Consider the following 19,395-nt stretch of genomic DNA (forward strand, 5'->3'; position numbering starts at 1 on the left):
GTGTAATCTGGAGTCAGCTCCCCTCCTCAGTCTACTTCCAGTTGTAAGTGCTGACATCACAAATCCAGCAGGTGGTCGATACTTTACGAAGAGAAGTTTATCTCTAGAAGATGTCATGTGAAGGGATGTTACATAAATCTGAATGCAAGAAACAGATTTTGTCCTCTTTTTTCCAATTTGTCTTCAAAACTTTAACAGAAACTCCTCCATTTTTCCACCTGAGGTTCAAACATCTTGATCTCCACCCATCGAGCTGACTCAAGCTCTAAAATCGAACACTCCAGTCCTCTTCTTTGTTGTCTTCTCCTTACTTCTCCTCTTATTTGGTTGCCTCTATCTCAGGTGTTGGGGGTGGAGCTTCACCTGACGGATCAGCTTGTGGGGGCACCAACTTCTTCTCCAGCCGGGTGACTCTGTGTTTGAGCTTGCTGTGAGTGGCTTCGTGCTCGGCCAGCAGCCGGGCGTAACGAGTCTGCAGGGAGTCCAGGGTGCTCGTCATCCGGTCCACCTTCTCCTCGATCTCTTTGGGGTCTGGGCCCTGCGCTGCCACCTGGAGGACAGAGTTCATTTTAATAAAGTTTTTATTTCTGTAGACTAGATGTTTGCTAATGTTTCTAAACGAGATAATGTGACTGTACCTCGAGGTCCAGCAGCCCATCCTTCATTAGAATCTGCCTTCCTTTCTCCTCGAGCAGAGCTTTAGCATCAGGATATTCTGTCAGGGCTTCCATCAGGTCGTCTTTGGAAAGACAGAACAGGTCGGAGTAACCGATGCTTCTGATATTAGCTGTCCTCCTGTTTCCTGCCTTACTGCCTGTTGGAGAAGAAGCGAGGCTGATTAGGTAACAGAAGCAGTCAGAAAGTAATAGCGCCCAATCCATCAATAACATTATATGGCATTTTCATTTTTTCCAGTTTTCTGCAGAAACAAACGTACTTTTATTACATATTAAACCAGCTTTGGCTCAATAGCAAAATCCATTCTAAAGTTTTGTACATATTTGGGAAAATCTCTTTAAACAGTTCGTCCAAAGGTTTTGGTTTTCTAGCATTAGCACATTATCATTCTAGCATTAGTTACTGCCATTGTGACCGAAAGGATTAGCTTGCTAATAAAGTCACTAAGACTTACCTTTGATAGCAAGAATGCTGATCTCGCCAAAGTAGCTTCCATCGCTGAGAACAACAAACTGCTTGAGACCATCGTCAGAAACGACAGCTAGTTTCCCCTCCTTGATGATGTACATCTCTCTGCCAATATCACCCTTCTTACAGATGTAGTCTCCAGGACTGTAGACCTGAGGCTGTAGTTTTAGCACCAGTTCCACCAACAGACCAGCCTCGCAATCCGCAAAGATACGGACCTGCCACACCACACAGAGGAGAAGACCTCATGCTTAGACTTAAATTTCTGTTGTATTTATGAGGGGTGCTTAGGAGTGTGCAAAGACCTTCTTCAGTGTGTCCAGGTGGACGTTGATGGCGATCTCAGCTCTCAGTTTGTCAGGGAGGTATTTCAACACTTCCCTCTCATCTACTGCTTTCTTATTGGTCCACAGGAAGTCAAACCACTTGATCACTCGCTTCTCCAGGTCTTTTGCTACCTGGGTTGGAAACAGAAGTATGGGGGAAGGGTTCAAGCAGTGCTTTGATGGGCTACATTACTGGTGTACTGATCATCAGGTGCACTGATACAGTATCTATGTTCTGGTAATAAGAGTCATTTTTGTCATTAAAAAAAGACAAAAAAGCGAAGCAGGTGTTATGTACAAGCTGAAGCAACTCAAATGGGATTTTCCAATTAGATTTATGTAAAACAATATTTTATTTCAGATGCAAATACTATTAAAGGATCATTATGATAAAAATCACAGACTAACTGACCTTTCGGAAAGTCATGTACTGTTTGATGGCATCAATGCGAGCCTGAAAGTCAGCTCTGGCAGCATTCATGTTGGTGATCATGGAGCCAACGTTACCGACAATGGTAGCAAAAATCAACACACCCACCTGTAGAAAAGCACAGGATATCCATAAACATCTATTCATTGTTGTTTTATATAGTATTAAATAAATAATATGAAAGCAAACGCAGATTTTTCTATTTTATAATCTCTGTATTGTATCAGTAAACAAATATTGTCAAATTATGCCTAACATCTTACCATCTGTCTGTTTAAGCTTTCAAAACCAACCAAACCTCTTGAGGTAAATCCCCCACAACGCGTCTACTCTCAGGCTTGGGCTTTTTTAGCCACATGCTACACAGTCATATACTAAAGCTAAAGTTAGGCCGGACCCACCAGGAAGTCTGTGACGACGAAGAAGTACTCAGAGTTCTGTACAGGTGGTGGTGTTTCTCCAATGGTGGTGAGTGTTAACGTGGACCAGTACATACTGTAGGCATACTTCCTCACCAGACGACCGAACTCTGGATCGGTCGGGTCAGGGTACACAAACCTGTCAGAACCGAAACCTGAAAGGACAGGACAGATTAATATGTTACAGCCTTTATCAGGGCTTCCTCAGGGCTTAAATCCAGATAAGGAATGAATCCAACAACCACACCGATGGCTTTGGAAAAAGAGTAGTAAAGACAGGCATTCCAGTGGATGATGATGAGGATGTACATGACGAGGTTGGAGATACGCAGAGCGTTGGGGTAGTTTGTCCTGGTTTCTGTGCGCTGGAAGAACTCCATCATCCTGAAATGATAGGAGGTTACTCTTGTCACTGCTGAGAAGTTATTAGTTGTGTTTGCAGAATAGCAGTAGTGAGGGTTAGACAGTCCAAAACCTCTGTGACATTATGTGTGTATTCAGTATCCTTAGAAAATCATTCTTATTCATTTTATCATCAAATCTGACTTTTAGGAAAAGGAAAAGATTCATATTTGTACCTTTGAGTTAAACATCACAACAACTTTTAGTTAAACTGTAAAGAAATGTTGCTCATAAATTCATGGAATTCAAAAATATCTTCCTACTTAGTCCAAAGACTGGTTAGCAGTGATTAACCCTTGTTTACCTGTTAAACCTGAAGAGTTTGTTGAGGCGGATCTCGGGGTAGGTGACACCGATGGCAAGGTAGAACACGTCAGTGGGAATCATGGACACCAGGTCCAGTTTGAACTGAAAGCTTTTCATGTACCGTTCACGTAACTTCAGCTCGTCCTTCACCAGCAAACCCTGCTCCAGGTAACCTGCAATCACATAAACAAGCATTCAAAGTTTGTACATGTTTGTACCATTATATTTGTGTGCTTCCATTAACGTCTACAACAATCTGTGTGTGTGTGTCTTCAGACCGGTCCTAGTTCTGAAGACCATGTCACCAAGGTAGATGAGATCTGCCAGGAAGTCCAGGAAGAACCAAAAGATCAAGTAGTCAGTCTGCAACTCCTCGAAACATGCCCTGAAATGGACACGCATGTCACTCAGCACAGTAGTTACTTAAGTAACCAAGCTCTCTGGCATTGTTGGCTTTTATTTAATAGCACTGGGAACTTATTGTTGATATTAAGCTGTTGTTCTTCTGATGCTGTGGGCACCAAAGCCTTTAGAGCACTGACACAAACACATTGTTAGTAAGAAAGTGTGGATTTCATGTTACCTGGCTATAATCAGGGTCCAGTTGTACATGACAGGGATAGTGATCACACCCAGCCAGTAGTAGTACATGTTTCCTGCAGGATCAATCACTGTGATCTCCTTGGGACTGCAAACACATAACCAAATATAATTTGTATTTGCAGCACATGTGTACTTCAGCCTTACACAAGCATTCATAAAATCAGTTTTTCAAGACAGAGCCAGTGTTTCTGTATAAGAAGATAAACTAAACATACGGGGCCTCCTTGGCTTTCTCCTTTTCTTTCTCCTTCTCTTTCTCCTTTTCTTTCTCCTTCTCTTTTTCTTTCTCCTTCTCCTTTTCTTTTTCTTCTTTCTCTTTCTGCTTTTTCTCCTTCTTCTCTTTTTTCTCCTGTTTTTCTTTCCTAGGAGAGATAATTACAAATAAGCAGTTTTCAGTGTTCATTAAAGTTGAAATATATTGAGATTTATGTGAAAATCTATATATCTGGATATGGACTCAAATTTACTCCTTTTTCTCTTTCCTTTCTTTCTTCTCCTTCTTCTTTTTCTTCTTCTCCTCCCTGCAGGAAAGCAGGATACATACATGTAACCGTAAAACTACACGTCTAGTTTTAGGTGAAGAGACAAGTTTATATATGCCAATACATTTTACATGTACGTGTATTTAGTCTGTGTGCGTGTCTTACTCTTCTTCATTGTTGTTGCTGTTATTGACGTTGAAGAGAAACCCCGGTCCAGCTTTTTGGGTGGCTCTGAAACAAAGAAAACGATCCGTTAACCTTCCCATCCATCAATAACCCTGAACAGTTGCCACTAACTGGTGTCATTCTTCAAGACATTATGAAACTTTAACTTTAGACACTACAGCAGCTGCTAATGGCCTCTGAATCACGATAAAGGACCATTAGGGTCTCTTCACGAGGCCCACGGGCACCTAAATCCTCTAAAGGACTCCAGAACCTGTTGGAAAATTTGTCTGTGAATACATTTTTGGTCCAAATGTCTTTCAGGTTACTATTTGTTGTTTGTTTGGATATAACTCTGGTAGGCCATTGGCTGGTACCCAAGCCCGATAAGTCCATGAACCTGCTGTCCTATGGCCTACACAGATTTAGCAAGAGGCCCTGAATCATTTTAAACCCATTCGATAACCTCTTCGAGGACCCACTGAGCCACACTTGAACTACACTTCCCACAGGTGGCTCACAATCATCACCTTCATTACGGTTTTTGAGTCGCATTTGTATGATACTCACCTGTCCTGTGCACCGACTTCACCTGGCTCCTCGTCCATATCTTGTAGAACTATGGAGGGTGGAGTTAATCTGGAGACTTGGTGTGGGAGTAACGGTGCTACCTTGGCCATGGAGATGTTTTTCTTTTGGCTAATTTATGTCCAGAAAGGGAGAAAAAATGAATTTTGGTGAAACCTTTGCAACACAGAATGTCATACAGTCAGGACATATCCACAGTGAGTTTAGCATGATGGCATTTTATTTGGACACTTGGATGTGTCCAACCGGGTACCACGATGTCATAAAATACTGTCTTTATGCAACATCATTACAAGTTTGCTTTTCCAGCTGTTCAGTGCTGATGTTAAAAATCTTCCTGGGCCTAAAGAAATACAAGCCTTGCAAAAATTTTAGACCTGACAATAACGTGGTCATCGGTACCCGAACTGATTAGCCTCTGGCATCCCTCTGTGATCCACATTTAGTAGGCCCGCTGCACCATGTTTGCAGCACAAAGTTAGTTGTCTGACAAATTTTCTGTGACCCATAATGGTATTAAAATAATTGTATTTAAACAACACGAAATTGTCTTATTTTAGCTTATTAAACATTCTTTTCATGAATAACTACTAACAGTTAGAGCTTTACAAAGACTATGAGACTAAAGGAGACCCGGGTGGAAAGGATTTTTTTAGAAAGACATTTCATTACCAGGTGTTGTTTGGCCCTAACTGGTCGAACCACATAGGACCTACACAGGATCCAAAGCTGGCAGCTCAATGGCATTTTTGAGGCAGTGCCAACACCTGTATGAGCCATATTTTGCAATATAAGGGTAAGACAGATTTTGTTGTTGACACCTTATCATCTAAGTAGGCCACGTGTGGCTAACTAGGAGCCAAACTGGCTGCTTTATGGACCTGAACCCGGGAACATAAATTGGTTTTATTAGAGATTATTACCGGTTCTTTCTTAAGAACTGATTAGTAACGTTTTATGAAGATTCAGGTCAATAAAGACCCTTTGGTAACACGCAGGTTTTTGTGCTGTAGTGTGGGGTCACCAAGAGTTTAAACAAAAGCAACAGGTAAATTAAGAGCACACACACGTGAGTATACAACATATCCACTATCAACATTGGACCAAATAAACCTACATTGTTCCCTCACGTTTCCATTTTTATTGTTATCAATTCTATTGAACAAAAACGTGTATGATGTTTAAAAAATGTCTTGCATAATGTGCGGCCTTCTACCCTCAGTCCATTATCTCCTTACTCACCAGCTGATAATCCAACACCCGTGGTTATGTGGCCTAGATCCACCAGCAGCCCATCAAACTCATCTCCATGGAAACAGAGGAGTAACCTCCCATAAACGCACTCCTGTGGAAGCTGGGACCCTTTAAATCCTCACTGGTTTAGAGTCTAGAGGGAAAAAAGGAGAAAAGGGACGGAGGGATGGAAGGACCGGAGCATTCGGAGGGTCCAGCAGACGAGTCTCCTCAGTCACCCTGACCAGGATAAAGAGATTAGAGGAGGGATGATACTGTGTGTCTTACGTACGCCTGCACTCAGAGGTGGGGAATGAAACTACTACCATGTGGTTACACATGAAAATATACAACTCTACCTCGACAACTTTAATATTTGTTTCAATGTTGAGCAAAGACGTAAAACAGCATGTAAAAGTGAATGTGATGCAACGGAGGAGTTCAAGTTAGAAAAACAGGAAGCTAGGAAAGAAGGAGAAGAAGTGAAATGTGTCACAGGAGGAGGAGTTAATCAATGAAGCGATTAGAAAGGAAAGAAACGGCTAAATGAGAAACAGAAGAATGTATAACAGCATTACAGGAAGGAGGAAATAAAGAGAAGGATGAAATATGGTGGAGGAAAAAAGGGGACAGAAAGAGTCTGAGGAGTGGTGTGAAAGTAGTGATTGCAGTAGTGAAAAGTGAGGAAGAGCAGATTAGAAAGAGCCGTGCTGGTTTTCCTCTGATCCTCCTGAGTCAGCAGTGTAGCCTTAATAACACACAGCAGCCTTTAACGGGCAGCTCTGATTGGCTTATTGGGAATTAGTCCGTGTGTGTGTGTGTGTGTGCAGCACTGTTACCTTTACTGTCACCACACAAAGACTATAATTCATGTGTGACTGAAGTACCATCGGCTCTGCAGGGCTGAATCTTCATCCCTTTATATCGCACTAGGAAAGTGAACACATGTGTGACATAATCTCCACCACAGTCTTCAGTAACAGGCTTCTTGAAGCTTTTCTTTGGATGTTGGCAGCCTTTCTTCATCATGATGATCCCACACTGTTGAGTGGAGGCCAATCCTATGATAGTGTTTTCTATCCATGCTCTCACTGCACTGGCGGTGTGTTTGGGATCACTGCTGAAAAACGAAGCTGTTGCCAAGCAGGCTCTTTCCAGATGGTATTAGATGGTGGATTGTGGGATATCTCAGCCTCTTCTCCCCGATTCCCTTCCTGAAGAACGGCTTCTTCTTCCTCTGAGACCATTTCTGGCCTCAGCGAGCACCTCGGCAGTTTTAGGCAGTTATTTTAATTCCACTTTAACCGCTTATGCACCAGTCGCCTCAGATTCATTGAAGACATTGACATTAACACTTTGACGTTGAAGAAAATCTTTGGAGTCTTGCTCAAAATCTGAGAGCTGATAATAGGACCATGTTTATAAACTATTTCTTATAAACTTCCTGCTGTTCCAAAAGTGGCCACAATCCAGAAACACATGGCTGCAGATGCAGTTTTTCCTTTTAAACTGGGATTTATCGCCCTCTGCTGGATGCTTCTGTAACTGCTCTACTTTGAACCAATGAGTGATTTGTGATCAGTGAGTAAAGCAGCTGAGAATTCAGCTCGGATGCTGTGACAGGTTGAAACCACTGCAACAAGTCCTCTTTGATGTTCCACGATCAGCTGGATGTGGTGTTACTGCAAAGGTGAAGCACAGCAGCTCAGCATTCAAGTGTCAGACCATGAAAAGACACAGATCCACTGCCCTGCAGACCTTTTATAGATTTTTGAAAGTTTAACCTGACATTTAAACTGTTTTTAACAACAACCCCACAGTTACTGATTTATTGTGTTTTACATTATCTGACATTTCTGATTAGTGCTGATGTGCATGAAGTGAACTTCTTCCACTGTTGTGGCTGCCGTTCAGTAAATATGTACACCAGTCCCTCACACTGTTGCACAGGTCCCATCAGTAATGATGACAAAGGATGCTGTCGATGTGTGTGATGCTTTCATGTGTGTGTGATTTCACTGTGATGAAGCCAGTTTATTGTGGCTATTTCACATTGAGCTGTGCTACGGGGCTGTCAGAAATACTCACACCATTAGAAAAACACAAAACCACTGAGCTATGGTGGCAAGAAAAGAGGAAGAAGAGGCTTTTCTCCCCTGATCTAGTGGTTTTCTCAAGCTTTTAAAAAATATTTTCAATCCTGTTGAATAATTTTGTCCTATTTTCTTCTGTTTTTTGGATACAAAATAACAATCGTATATTTGAATGTCTGTTTGGACGAAATGTCCCCAAGCATGAATAAAAGACTTCAGAATTTATTTTTCACTTCTGAGAGAAACTTTCTAACATTTCTGTTTCAGGTCATCTTTTTGTAAAACTCTTTATAAACTTACCTAAAACGTATTGAACAAAACTGCGATCTCAGCCAGACGAAGAGTTCAGTAGAACCATGTTATTCCTAAAACAAGTTGTATCACCGCGGCTCTAATTCTCCGTCCTTCCATTAAAAGTCTTTAATCTTCAGTTTCTTAAATGAGTCACGTGGTACGACCAACTCGCGAGGCCGTTAACGTAGCTAAATTCGTCATCGACACAAACTTCCACGCGCGCTCCGAAGCCTCACAGCCCCGCGGAAGGATACACTATCCATCGACTTCAGCGGAGCATCCTCGTGCTGAGCCGCAGGTAAGTTCAGCGCCCCCGGTCCCCCCGGTCACACACACACGTCAGACTCAGCTCAGGCGGGAAACGTGTTCTTTTATTTCTCTGGTGGAAGAAAAAAAACCCTGTCGCGTTAAATAGTGCCGCGTTTGTAAGGAAAAAGCGCTCCGGGGGAGAAAATTGTCATGCTAACATACTTGTGGGGACCAACAGTCACTAACGGGGACAACGTGTCTGTCCGCACGAGTTTGAAGTTATTTTTGAGGCTCAAAATGTGGTTTTAGTGTCAGGGTTACAGTTAGCATTATGTGAATGAGATGTCCTCACTAAGATATGAAAACGAGTGTGTGTGTGCGCGCGCGTGGGCCGCTGTGACCTCTGACCCTTAGAGGAGCGGGAACATTAGCTGGTGTTTTTTAGAAGCTGGCTGCAGTTAACTGCTTACAGGCTGTGGTTTCCCTAACAAAGCTACAAGTTCACTGACTCACCGGCTGATGCGTTCCAGATTAAATGACCTGTGGGTGTTTAAAACCACAGTGAACAGCTACAAGTACAAAGGGTTTTTTCCTGCTTCCTGTATCATGACATACCAGGTGAACAGGCCTCGCCTCAACATTTGACTGCTGTCAGCTATCCAGTGACTTCTGAGCCTCTGACAATGAGAGACGCCTCATGTCACAGTTTAATTAAACGCCTTAAATAAAAGTTGTAACTTTGCACTTCAGTCACATGTTAACGTTTCATCTAAACGATGTACAAAACCCAAAAATGGCGTCACTGTCCAAGAACTGTAGGAATAAATAATCCCGTGTCTCGTCTTTTCTCATCTTGTATTTCGCAGCTCACAGGTGGAGGTGACATACCTGAGGAGGAGAGGAAGGTTGGCGGAGGTCAGGACCACTGAGGGAACAGAAGCAGCAGGATGGCTTCACCCGAAAAGGTGCCTAGAAATAATTGCTGTAAATAAAAAAAGGAGCATTTTCTAAGTTAAGCACGGCAGCGTACGAAAAGAAACCACATGACGAAGCGCTGCTGCTTGCTGAGCCTGAGAGAAGCGAGACAAAATCTAGACTTGGAGTTTGAAGAATTAGTGGCTTCATGATTTGTATTTTCACATGAAATAAATAACAGAACAGCTTTTCTCAGTGGAGCGTGCTCTGGACCTGAGACTTGTTTGTAGGGCTGGACGATGGAGAGTTTGTAACATATACTGATTAGCAATGAATCAGGAGTATCACTCGACTTTTATCTGGGAAACTTTCTGTAATGTCTCCGATAACTGACTAATAACACACTAATTAAACAACATTGCACACTCAGTACTCTTACCAGGCAAAATAGCCAACACCATTTTCAGTGTGCCTGCAGGGAAAGAGTTTAAAACCAGGATAAATAAAGATTAGAACAAATTAAATAATAACACTAATGGCAGTTTAAGTCGTGTAACTCTAGCCTGTGAATCATTCAAGCATAAAATAAGGACGTAATACAGGGATGTTCCATAAACATCATTTGTTTTCATTTCTTTAGTCAAATCTATGAAAAATGCCAGAGAAACAGTTTGACAGCATAAAATATATTTTGCGCCAACAATGTGATTTCCAAACAGCAGTTAGCTGAAGGGTGTCATTTTGGACACGAGTGTTTCTGGGAATAATACAACATAGATGACTTGTTTTGACAGCATTTCATTTGGATATTTACTGATCTTAAAGTATATATGATCAAGCACAGCCGAGCATTTTAGATGTTTAGTAGAAACCTTTTACTCACCTTTCCTGTTTCTTCAGTTTTTGTTCTACTGCAGAATATTTTTTAGGTTATCTGCTATAAAAAGTCAGGAAAATCTCCTTCATGTTTTTTTGTTTTGTCCTCAGTTACTTTGACACAAAGACATCTGCTGTGATGCTCACACCTCTGATGAAGTCTCACAGTGTCAGTACTGATAAATGATCAGAACTATAATACTTCTGACTGTCTGATTTTGAAATTGAACCGAATCGCATCGGGACCTTGTGAACCTGAATTGAATGGATTATAGAAATCAGTAACGATTCTCACCCAACAGAAGTGGATGTAGCTCTGGGTAAGGATGAAAAGATCACTTTTTCGTTAAGTTAAGGCCTGATCTGTCTGAAATTCATAGCCAGTGCTCTGACACGGAGCCATTAAGCTTTGAACGCTGAAAAAGCACTGCGTATCCAAAGACAAAATTATATGTCGTGATAAATGCACTGCCCAAGTGTCCCCTCTCCTCCCTGCCTTTCAGCGGCAGGTAGCAGCAAACAGGTCGTCAGAGGAGGCCGAGATGATGATTAAGTTTAACATTGCCAAAGCACTTTAAGCTCAAGCACTTTTTCAGTAACTTATCTTTCTTGTAGATCTGTGCTCCAAATAAAGAACTTTGTGTTCACAAGATTGTTAGTTAATCATCATTACAAAAGATTGAAAAAGCATGCTGTGAAGTTTAAGGTTTATTAGGCCGTGTTTTGAGTTTTGTTTGAAAAAGAGTAGCTTCATATAAGAAGAAAATATATATCACATATGCAGGACACCTTAAACTAGTGTTTTTAATTAAGCAGCAAGGCAGAACAAAATCAGGGCTGTATCAAGACGCGAGGACTAAACCCCAATTCAACCAGAACTGAACACATTTGTTAACTTTAAGAGTAAAGAGAGAAACTATCTGTATTTCTTAATTGCAAATGGCACCAAATTGTATTCAAAATTGAGCCACACTTATGGAGCTCCACAATTCTTTTCCTGGTGTTTTGGTTGACATCTCTTGATTTTCCCATGTCACAGAAACAGGCTCTGTGTTTTGCCTTATATGCATCCACAGCTGTGCCACCGATTTACTCACATGGACCCTACTAACCTATCAGAAGCTTCTTCAGCTCAGAATGGAATCGTCTGCAGTTTTCTTATTAATTAACAATAAACTTAGTGTATATGTACTCCTAAATTTGATGAAAGTGATAAAAAATAGAAGCTCTGTCTCTCTTTATTCTGACATTTAACTAATTCAAAAGATATTTCAATATTTATTTATCTAAAACAAAACAAGTTTACTCTAAATTGATGTTTAACAGTAAAAAAAATGTTTTTATGTTTTATTTTAATGTTTTTTCACTAAAGTGTATGTAAATATCTGGTTTCAACTGTGAATATACTGCTGTGTATTGAAATTCCTCTTGATTTGCATAGAAATATATTGAACAACATCCAAAGCATAATATATAAAATAACATCTACCTGAGTTTTTTCTTTGAAAGAAGCCCCTCATGTGTATTCTTGTATATCAGTGCATTACTGAAACCGATTTAGAGAGTTTTGTTTAGCCGTGGAGGGAAACAACTGAAAATATGAAACACACATGTAAGCTAAGACTCTCTAAAGAAACAGCATTGTTGTTGTTCAGCTTTTCATTTTCGCCATTTGTTGGTTCACTCAAAGAGCAAGTAACGTAATATGGGTCAAGTGATCAGTTTGACATCAATCTCAGGGCTCTAGACTAACCTTTTGACATGGGCGCACCGGTACGCCTAACTTTAAAAATTTAGGTGTACCGGCACAAAAGTTAGGCGCACTCAAATTTTTCAACCGCATCGCTTAACACTGCAGTTTTACATGTGCACTTTCTTTGGGGGGGGGAAGTCCATACAGACAATATTCATAACTAACAAACTTGTGCTTAAAGTGCTTTGTCAATATTGTAGAAAATGTTAAACTTAATCATCATCTCGGCTCCTCTGACGACCTGTTTGCTGCTGTCTGCTGCTGAAAGGCAGTGGGGAGAGGGGACACTTAGGCAGTGCATTTATAGCAGCATATAATGTGTTTTCTGGATACACTGTGCTTTTTCAGCATTCAAAGATTGATGGCACCGTGTCAGAGCACTGCCTATGAATTTCAGACGGATCAGGCCTTAACTTAACAAAAAAGTTATCAAAAGTTCTTTTCATCTTTTCTTATTACCCACACCTACATCCACTTCTGTCGTGCCTAGGCTGCTCACTAGGGCTGTGTATCATCACTGATTTCTATAATCCATTCGATTCCGGTTCTCAAAGTCCTGATTTGATTCAATTTAGCCTCAGACAGTCAGAAATATTATAATTCTGATCATTTATCAGTACTGATACACATGAGACTTCATCAGAATTGTGAACATCACAGCAGATGTGTGAAAGTAACTGAGAATAAAACACAGAAAAACATGAAGGAGATTTTCCTGGTCTGGCTTTTTATAGCAGATAACCTTAAAAATATTCTGCAATTTTGCATAATTTTAAGAAGTTTAAATTTCTTCAGTATTGAGCAGCAGAAATTAGGCTTTCTTGTCCGAGGTCATTGAAGTGAAAAAAGAAAAAGACAGCACCGTAAACAACGGTAGACTGGTGGGTAATAAGCAAACGAATAATGCAGAAAACAGAGATTTGAGACGGGAAACTGTTCCTGAAGTACACAGAGAGAGAGAGCTGTGCAGGAAGTGTGATTTTTATCGTGGTGGAAGCAAAACCACAAAAGTCAGAGGGAATTCATGACGACATTGATCAAATGTGAAGCGCAGTTTGCTGCGTCTTTTGCTGCTGGCTCTGTGAATTTTGGTTGGAGAGAGACAAAACCTGCAGCTCAGAATCAGCGCAAAAAGATGTAAACACAGAGCGGACCCGACGCATCAGAATCGCTAAGCTCCGACAGCTTGTCCGTCTACGGGCCGTCGGGTGAGAAAGCCGAGAAAGACAAAGCTGATTCTGATGCGTCGGGTCCGCTCTGTGTTTACGTCTTTGTGTGGAATCCGTTAATGAATTGATATCGCTTTATTCAAGCTACTCACCTCTCTCTTCCACCTGCACTTCCAACTGGACCACAGCCAATCAGAGAGGTCCCGCCCCTGACTATCTCTGATTGGTTTAGTCCACGATAGGGGCAAAATGTGTGTCTGTTGTTGACCACACGGAGAGTTGCAGAGATTTTTTTTTTTTTTGTTACCCGAACAGTTGGTCGCACAGGTGCAGCCAAATATTTTTTCTTTAGTCGCACCACTGAAAAATTTGGTCACATTTGCGACCAAATTGGTCGCACTCTAGAGGCCTGAATCTTTCGTGATCAGTGTTGGGACTAAGGCGTTATTAAGTAACGCGTTACAGTAACTACGTTATTATTGTGGTAACTAGCACGGTAACTAGTTATTATGCCAAAACCAGGAACGCGTTAGTCGTTACTGGGATTTAGATAGGGTCGTTACTCGTTACTTCGTGTGGTGGCTATCGCGGAGCTTCCACAGATTCAGTAACATTAGCAAGTGGTGGAGGCCAGCAGGTGGATGAAGGAAAAGGGACGCAGAAGGAAAAGAGACCCGAGGCGGCCGCCGGTCCAAGTGTGAACTGAACTTCAGGTAAGAAGTTATGACCTGCAGTCTCTCTGGGTCAGATATAAACCAAGTTTAGGTGGAGTTTATTTTCGTTATGCTGACTTTTTCCGTACTGCGTGCTAGCTAGCATGACGGAGTTTCTACACAGCTGGGTGGGTGCTATGAAGTTAATGATGTTTAACTTTATTTTGTTCATAAGTTATTAGAGTTGCCAACCGTCCCGTCTGGTATTCAGAGAAAATATTACACGTTTCTTATTGAGGTGAAAAGGAACAGTTTGTCCCGTAATTGAGCTACAATGAAAAAGGCACAAAGCTGGAGTTACTCTGTGTCTTTGCTGCACAGCTGCCTCTTCTCCTCTCATTCTCCCCCTCCCTCTCCTGTTTCTACTTCAATCATGAAACTGATCAATGATCAGCTGATCGCCTCTCTTGTTTGTTTATCGCTCACTTTGCGCCAGAAAGAGGAAACCAGCAGATGTCGCGCTAAACAACAGCAGCACGTTTAAGCTTGATCAGCTGTTGTTAGAGTTTATTTAATATTAATTTCTACTATCAGCTGATGTTTGCTGGAGCCACAGCTGCAAACCTGCTGGTCATGATGTCGGTTTGGTTATCTGGTGAGAGGGAAACATGAAGATGAAACCAGGAGATGTCCTTACTGAATCATCAGAGCTGTGATGGAGAAACAGGTTTACCTTTTAGGTGACATGAATGAGTTGAAGGGAAGTTATGAACTGTTTCTGAGAGACAAATAACCCCAGGATCCTTTTTTTTATGTAACTGACAGCTGGTAACTGTGCAGGGGCGGGTCTAGCAAAGTGTTGCCAGGGGGGCATGTAGGGCATTAAACAGGGAAAGGGGGGCACAAAGAAATACTTTTCTTTTTTATTCTCATTTAAAATGTCTCGCTTTTAAAAAATAATTATCTGAATCTTACAAGAAACGATTGATAGATTGATGCATATATACCATCAAAACAGTGTACATCACTGTCACAACAGTGTTTGTTTTCATTCAAAGGCTTTATGATTTTTCCTATAATGGTGGGCCGGTCTCTAGTCAAAATGCCCGGGCCAATTTTCTGTCCCAGTCCAGCCCTGTATGCAGCTCATCTGCAGTCTGGTGTTACCTACATCTTCCTATTCAGAAGGCAGAATTTCAGAGTTCTGAGTACAATCAAAGCACCACGACTGCAGTTTTTGTGTTGGATGTAAAAGGCGCACATGACGCTGTGACGTAGGCTAGAATCATGACAGCAGTCAATGACAGGTCCAGGTGTGGGATTTCTCTCGTGGAAATATGCACATTATCTTTTCCTTTCTATTGGTAGGTGGCACAGTGCACTTGTGGCAAGTAAGCAAGCTAGAAGACTGCAAAGTTATGGAAGCAACACATTTACAAGAGAATTCTGAGTAAAACCAAAGTTACTTTCACTAGTAACTAGTTACTCTGAAAGTAACAAGTAACTTGAAGTAACTGAGTTACTTTTGAGAGAAGTAACTGGTAATGTAACTAAGTTACTATTTTAAAGTAACTTACCCAACACTGTTCGTGATACACCGTCATATTTACATTATTTGTACAGTACGAATGATTTGCTTTGGTACCTGGTCAAACTTAAGCTCTCCTCCGTCTGCCTGTCTGCGCTTCTCCTACAGCAAACTCGCAACAGCTTCTCCCCCCTCGCTCACATTCATAAGTGCTGTGCTCAGTCGGCCAGTGTCTGAGCTCGGATCATACCAAAATTATGGGGAATTTACGCACAGTTGTAAATTCCCACACTATGTGCTATGTCAGTGGTTCTTAACCTTGTTGGAGGTACCGAACCCCACCAGCTTCATATGCGCATTCACTGAACCCCTCTTTAGTGAAAAATAAAATGTGATTTTTTTTACTGGTGCACAAAATGAGCCATGCATGTCATGGCGGAGGCTCTGCCGAACCCCTGAGACCGACCCCCTAGGGTTTCAGGTTAAGAACCACTGTGCTATGTGCTTCGAATATTGTGTGTAGTTTTTGTTTTATACAGTTGTCAGTCAGGCATCTAACTATGAAAAAATTACACTCCAAAAGACCCCGGGCTTCTGAAAAAACCCAAGTAAGCCCAGTAAGCCACCCCCCCGCTCCGCCAATGGTGCTGGCGCACCAGTGCAACCATGGGAAAAAGTTAGTCTAGAGCCCTGCTGACTTCTGGAAGTGTCACCATGTTGCCAGTACCTGAGTTATAATCTGTTTTTGTTTTTCTGTTGAATTAGGACAAGACCGGCAAAGAAATGCGGAAAAAACACAGATGTCAGCAATGCCAGAAGGCTTTCCACAACCTGAAGCAACTAAAGAGTCATCAAAAAAGTCACACTGAAGAAAGACTGTACAGCTGTGATCAGTGTGAGAAAACATACAAAACAGTACGCATGCTAAATGTTCATAAGAAAACGCACAGTGGAGAAAAACCACATATGTGTCAGGAGTGCGGCAGTGAATTTATCTCATTGAGAAACTTATCGACTCACATTCAACGGTATCACACTGGAGAGAGACCGCACCACTGTCAGCAATGTGACAAAGGGTTTGTGACCCAGGGAGAATTAAAGAGTCATCAGAGGGTTCACACAGGAGAAAAGCCCTACAGCTGCAGTGAGTGTGGGAAAAGTTTTTCATGGCTTTCGAGTCTTGTCTATCACCAGCGCATCCGCACTGGGGTGAAACCGTTCAGCTGTGAGGAGTGTGGAAGGAGTTTCACTCTACTATATTCTTTAAAGGTCCACAAGAACATCCACACAAAAGAAATGATTTTCTCCTGTGAGCAGTGCGGTAAAGATTTCTCTTCATCATTTAACCTTAGAAGGCATGTTGTTATGCATACCGGGGAGAAATCACACAGATGTGACCAGTGTGGGAAAACATTCACCTTGAGGCAAGAGCTGAGACTCCACACACGTAGTCACACTGGAGAAAAACCATACAAGTGCAGACACTGCGACAAGACTTTTAGTTCACAGGGTTCCCGCACAGCACATGAACGCATGCACACTGGAACGAGACCGTACAGCTGTGGGGAGTGTGGGAAGAGTTTCACTCATTTAAGTACTTTAAAGGTGCACAGGAACCGCCACACAAAAGAAATGCTTTTCTCCTGCGAGCAGTGCGGGAAGGTCTTCACTTCTCGTGGCGCATTTAATTATCATAAAAGGATCCACAGAAAGAAACAGCAATAATGTGAACTTTGCAGAAAAAGATTTGAAGGAATACAAAGTCACTGCTGTACTCTCACTGAAAATACAACCTGAAAGTGTAAAAACGCTGTAAACAAACCTTCATTATGCAGTTGTTATGTCAACATACTTCGTCTTTCCTGTTTGCTTGTTTTAAAAGATGTTTTTGTTGTTGGGTGCTTTATTTCATTAAAAAACGAATTAATTCTATAAATATCATTATACATTGATCTATAATTACTTAACTACAGCTTTCCAAAGTGCTGTCTTTTATATGTCATACATACGATTGTTAAAAATGGCAGGTTTGTTTGAACCAACAGATTTCTTTTAAATAAAGCAGTTTGTCTTTCTAAGAATATTTTATTTGTTTATTATTGTGAGTTTTGTTGTGACAGAAACATCATTTTCTTGAGGTTTTCATTATATGACACTTGCTATGTACTTTTCTTTGAAACATGGATGCGAGTTGTTTTAGGCACATCGTTCAGGCCTACATCATTATTGTGTTTCTGTTGCATCAATAGAACTTCGTTTTGAGGCAGCTGAAGTTGCAGATGTTGCAGACTTTGTAAAGTTACTTTGATGTTAACAAAGTTTTGCACAAACTGATGTGTTTGTTTAAACTGTTTTTGGAGGTCCAAACATGGCCGACCGAAGTGTTCGTTGTTGATACAGTTACTGAAAATGATTTGTCATTAGGACTCAGAGAGGACTTAACTTCTGCTGTCAGTGACGTGAAAATACTGACTGCTGATGTTTGTCAGGGTTTTGTTAACTTACAGCAATGTTGATAATAATAATAATAATTTTAGGATCTTGCGTTTAAGTTTTTTCCTTATTGGCTGCTGTCCAGTCATTTCTAACATGCACTGTTACAATGCTGTTTGTTGCTTGCATAAATAAAAAGTATTTATTGATCAGTGAGTAGAAGGATGGGTGACCCCTCCCACTCACTTTCTTTGTATCCCATCTGTTCATCTGTTTTCAATGAATCTCCTAAATATAAATAAACAAATACTATGTTCAGGAATGCTTGGACTCTTATTTCTTCTGAACAAACATTTCTGTAACTCGGTGTAAGGGCATCGTTTCTTGCTCATAGAATCATCTAGAATTCAGATCTATGACATTGAGATAACTTATCATTAAAAGCATGAGGCCTTCTGATGTGATCTTGGAAAACCGCGACATCCTTTCCCCTCGTGTGTCCACACAACGTTCAGACGTGTGACCAAAGCATTTTATTCCAGTCTTTCTGTTAAATCAAATTTTACTGATATATGATATGGAATAACAGTTTTTTATATTGTAAAGGTAAAACACTGCGGGAAGGAAAAACTCCCTTTTAACAGGAAGAAATGTTTTGGCATAAGTAGAAAACTTCTGCTGAGATAGTATAAATATCAACACTTTACCGAGTTCTTTTGAACATCCAATAGAAGACAAAACACTGGTCAGTAGACCATTTAAGAGTTTATTACTTCTAGAAGGGAGATGCGTCCTGCATGACACGCTGCCGCGGATCTGAAAATTGTGGTGTGCCCCTAACAGTTTTATTAGAGAAGCTCTCTCATTTTAGTCTAAACAACAGTTTTCCAGTAAATTTCCACAGACAATGTTCCCTCTTATCTATATTTTCCCAGGCAAGCATGAGCAAGAGTCTGCAGCTTTCTACTTCTCAAGGACACGTGGTCTCATGCCTTTATTTTTCAGGGCTGTGTCCACTTAATACTACACTATATAACTTTATAACACTTTTTAATAAAAAGCATAGCATTATTGAGGCACAAAAATAATGACAACAATAGTCATAACCTCAAACCCAGCCCCCAGCATCTTTTGTTTCTTGTGTTTTGTTTACATGTAAAGTAAATGTAGGAGCGTGATGAGCCGTGCTTGCGGGTCCCGCGAAAATTTGCAAGCAGATTTGCGTCGCAAAAACGCGTTTGGCTCGCAAATAAAACCACGCGTGTCAGCTTTTGTGTTGCATTTTGTACCCCTCGAGTTTGAAAAATCTGAGCAGAGTGAAGCTGACCCCCC

The 19,395-nt window shown here is 41.2% G+C and overlaps 2 protein-coding genes across 3 annotated transcripts; one reads left to right on the plus strand and one right to left on the minus strand.

Annotated features, from left to right (window-relative positions):
• Positions 1–304: 304 nt before the first annotated feature.
• cnga1b (cyclic nucleotide gated channel subunit alpha 1b) lies at positions 305–8,616 on the minus strand. The gene is made up of 16 exons (XM_040021641.1): positions 8,494–8,616; positions 6,940–7,782; positions 6,110–6,340; positions 4,850–4,978; positions 4,280–4,345; positions 3,848–4,153; positions 3,613–3,717; positions 3,308–3,414; positions 3,028–3,202; positions 2,569–2,705; positions 2,304–2,476; positions 1,885–2,010; positions 1,452–1,604; positions 1,133–1,364; positions 639–814; positions 305–550 (listed from the first exon to the last, which is right to left on the minus strand). Exons 6-16 carry the CDS (start codon positions 4,033–4,035, stop codon positions 320–322), a joined length of 1,803 nt encoding a protein of 600 aa, XP_039877575.1. The 5' UTR covers positions 4,036–4,153; positions 4,280–4,345; positions 4,850–4,978; positions 6,110–6,340; positions 6,940–7,782; positions 8,494–8,616; the 3' UTR covers positions 305–319.
• Positions 8,617–8,681: 65 nt separating this feature from the next.
• On the plus strand, positions 8,682–18,629 carry LOC120727414 (gastrula zinc finger protein XlCGF17.1-like). 2 transcript variants are annotated; one of them, XM_040021642.1, is made up of 3 exons: positions 8,682–8,785; positions 9,603–9,701; positions 16,396–18,629. In XM_040021642.1, the coding sequence occupies exons 2-3, from the start codon at positions 9,684–9,686 to the stop codon at positions 17,353–17,355; spliced, it is 978 nt and encodes a 325-aa protein (XP_039877576.1). In that variant the 5' UTR covers positions 8,682–8,785; positions 9,603–9,683; the 3' UTR covers positions 17,356–18,629. The 2 variants fall into 2 exon arrangements, with proteins under 2 accessions (XP_039877576.1, XP_039877577.1); XM_040021643.1 differs by lacking the exon at positions 8,682–8,785 and adding an exon at positions 8,801–9,354.
• Positions 18,630–19,395: the final 766 nt, after the last annotated feature.

This window comes from Simochromis diagramma, unplaced genomic scaffold, assembly GCF_900408965.1.
Source record: "Simochromis diagramma unplaced genomic scaffold, fSimDia1.1 OVJJ01000740.1, whole genome shotgun sequence".
Classification (NCBI taxonomy): Eukaryota; Metazoa; Chordata; class Actinopteri; order Cichliformes; family Cichlidae; genus Simochromis; species Simochromis diagramma.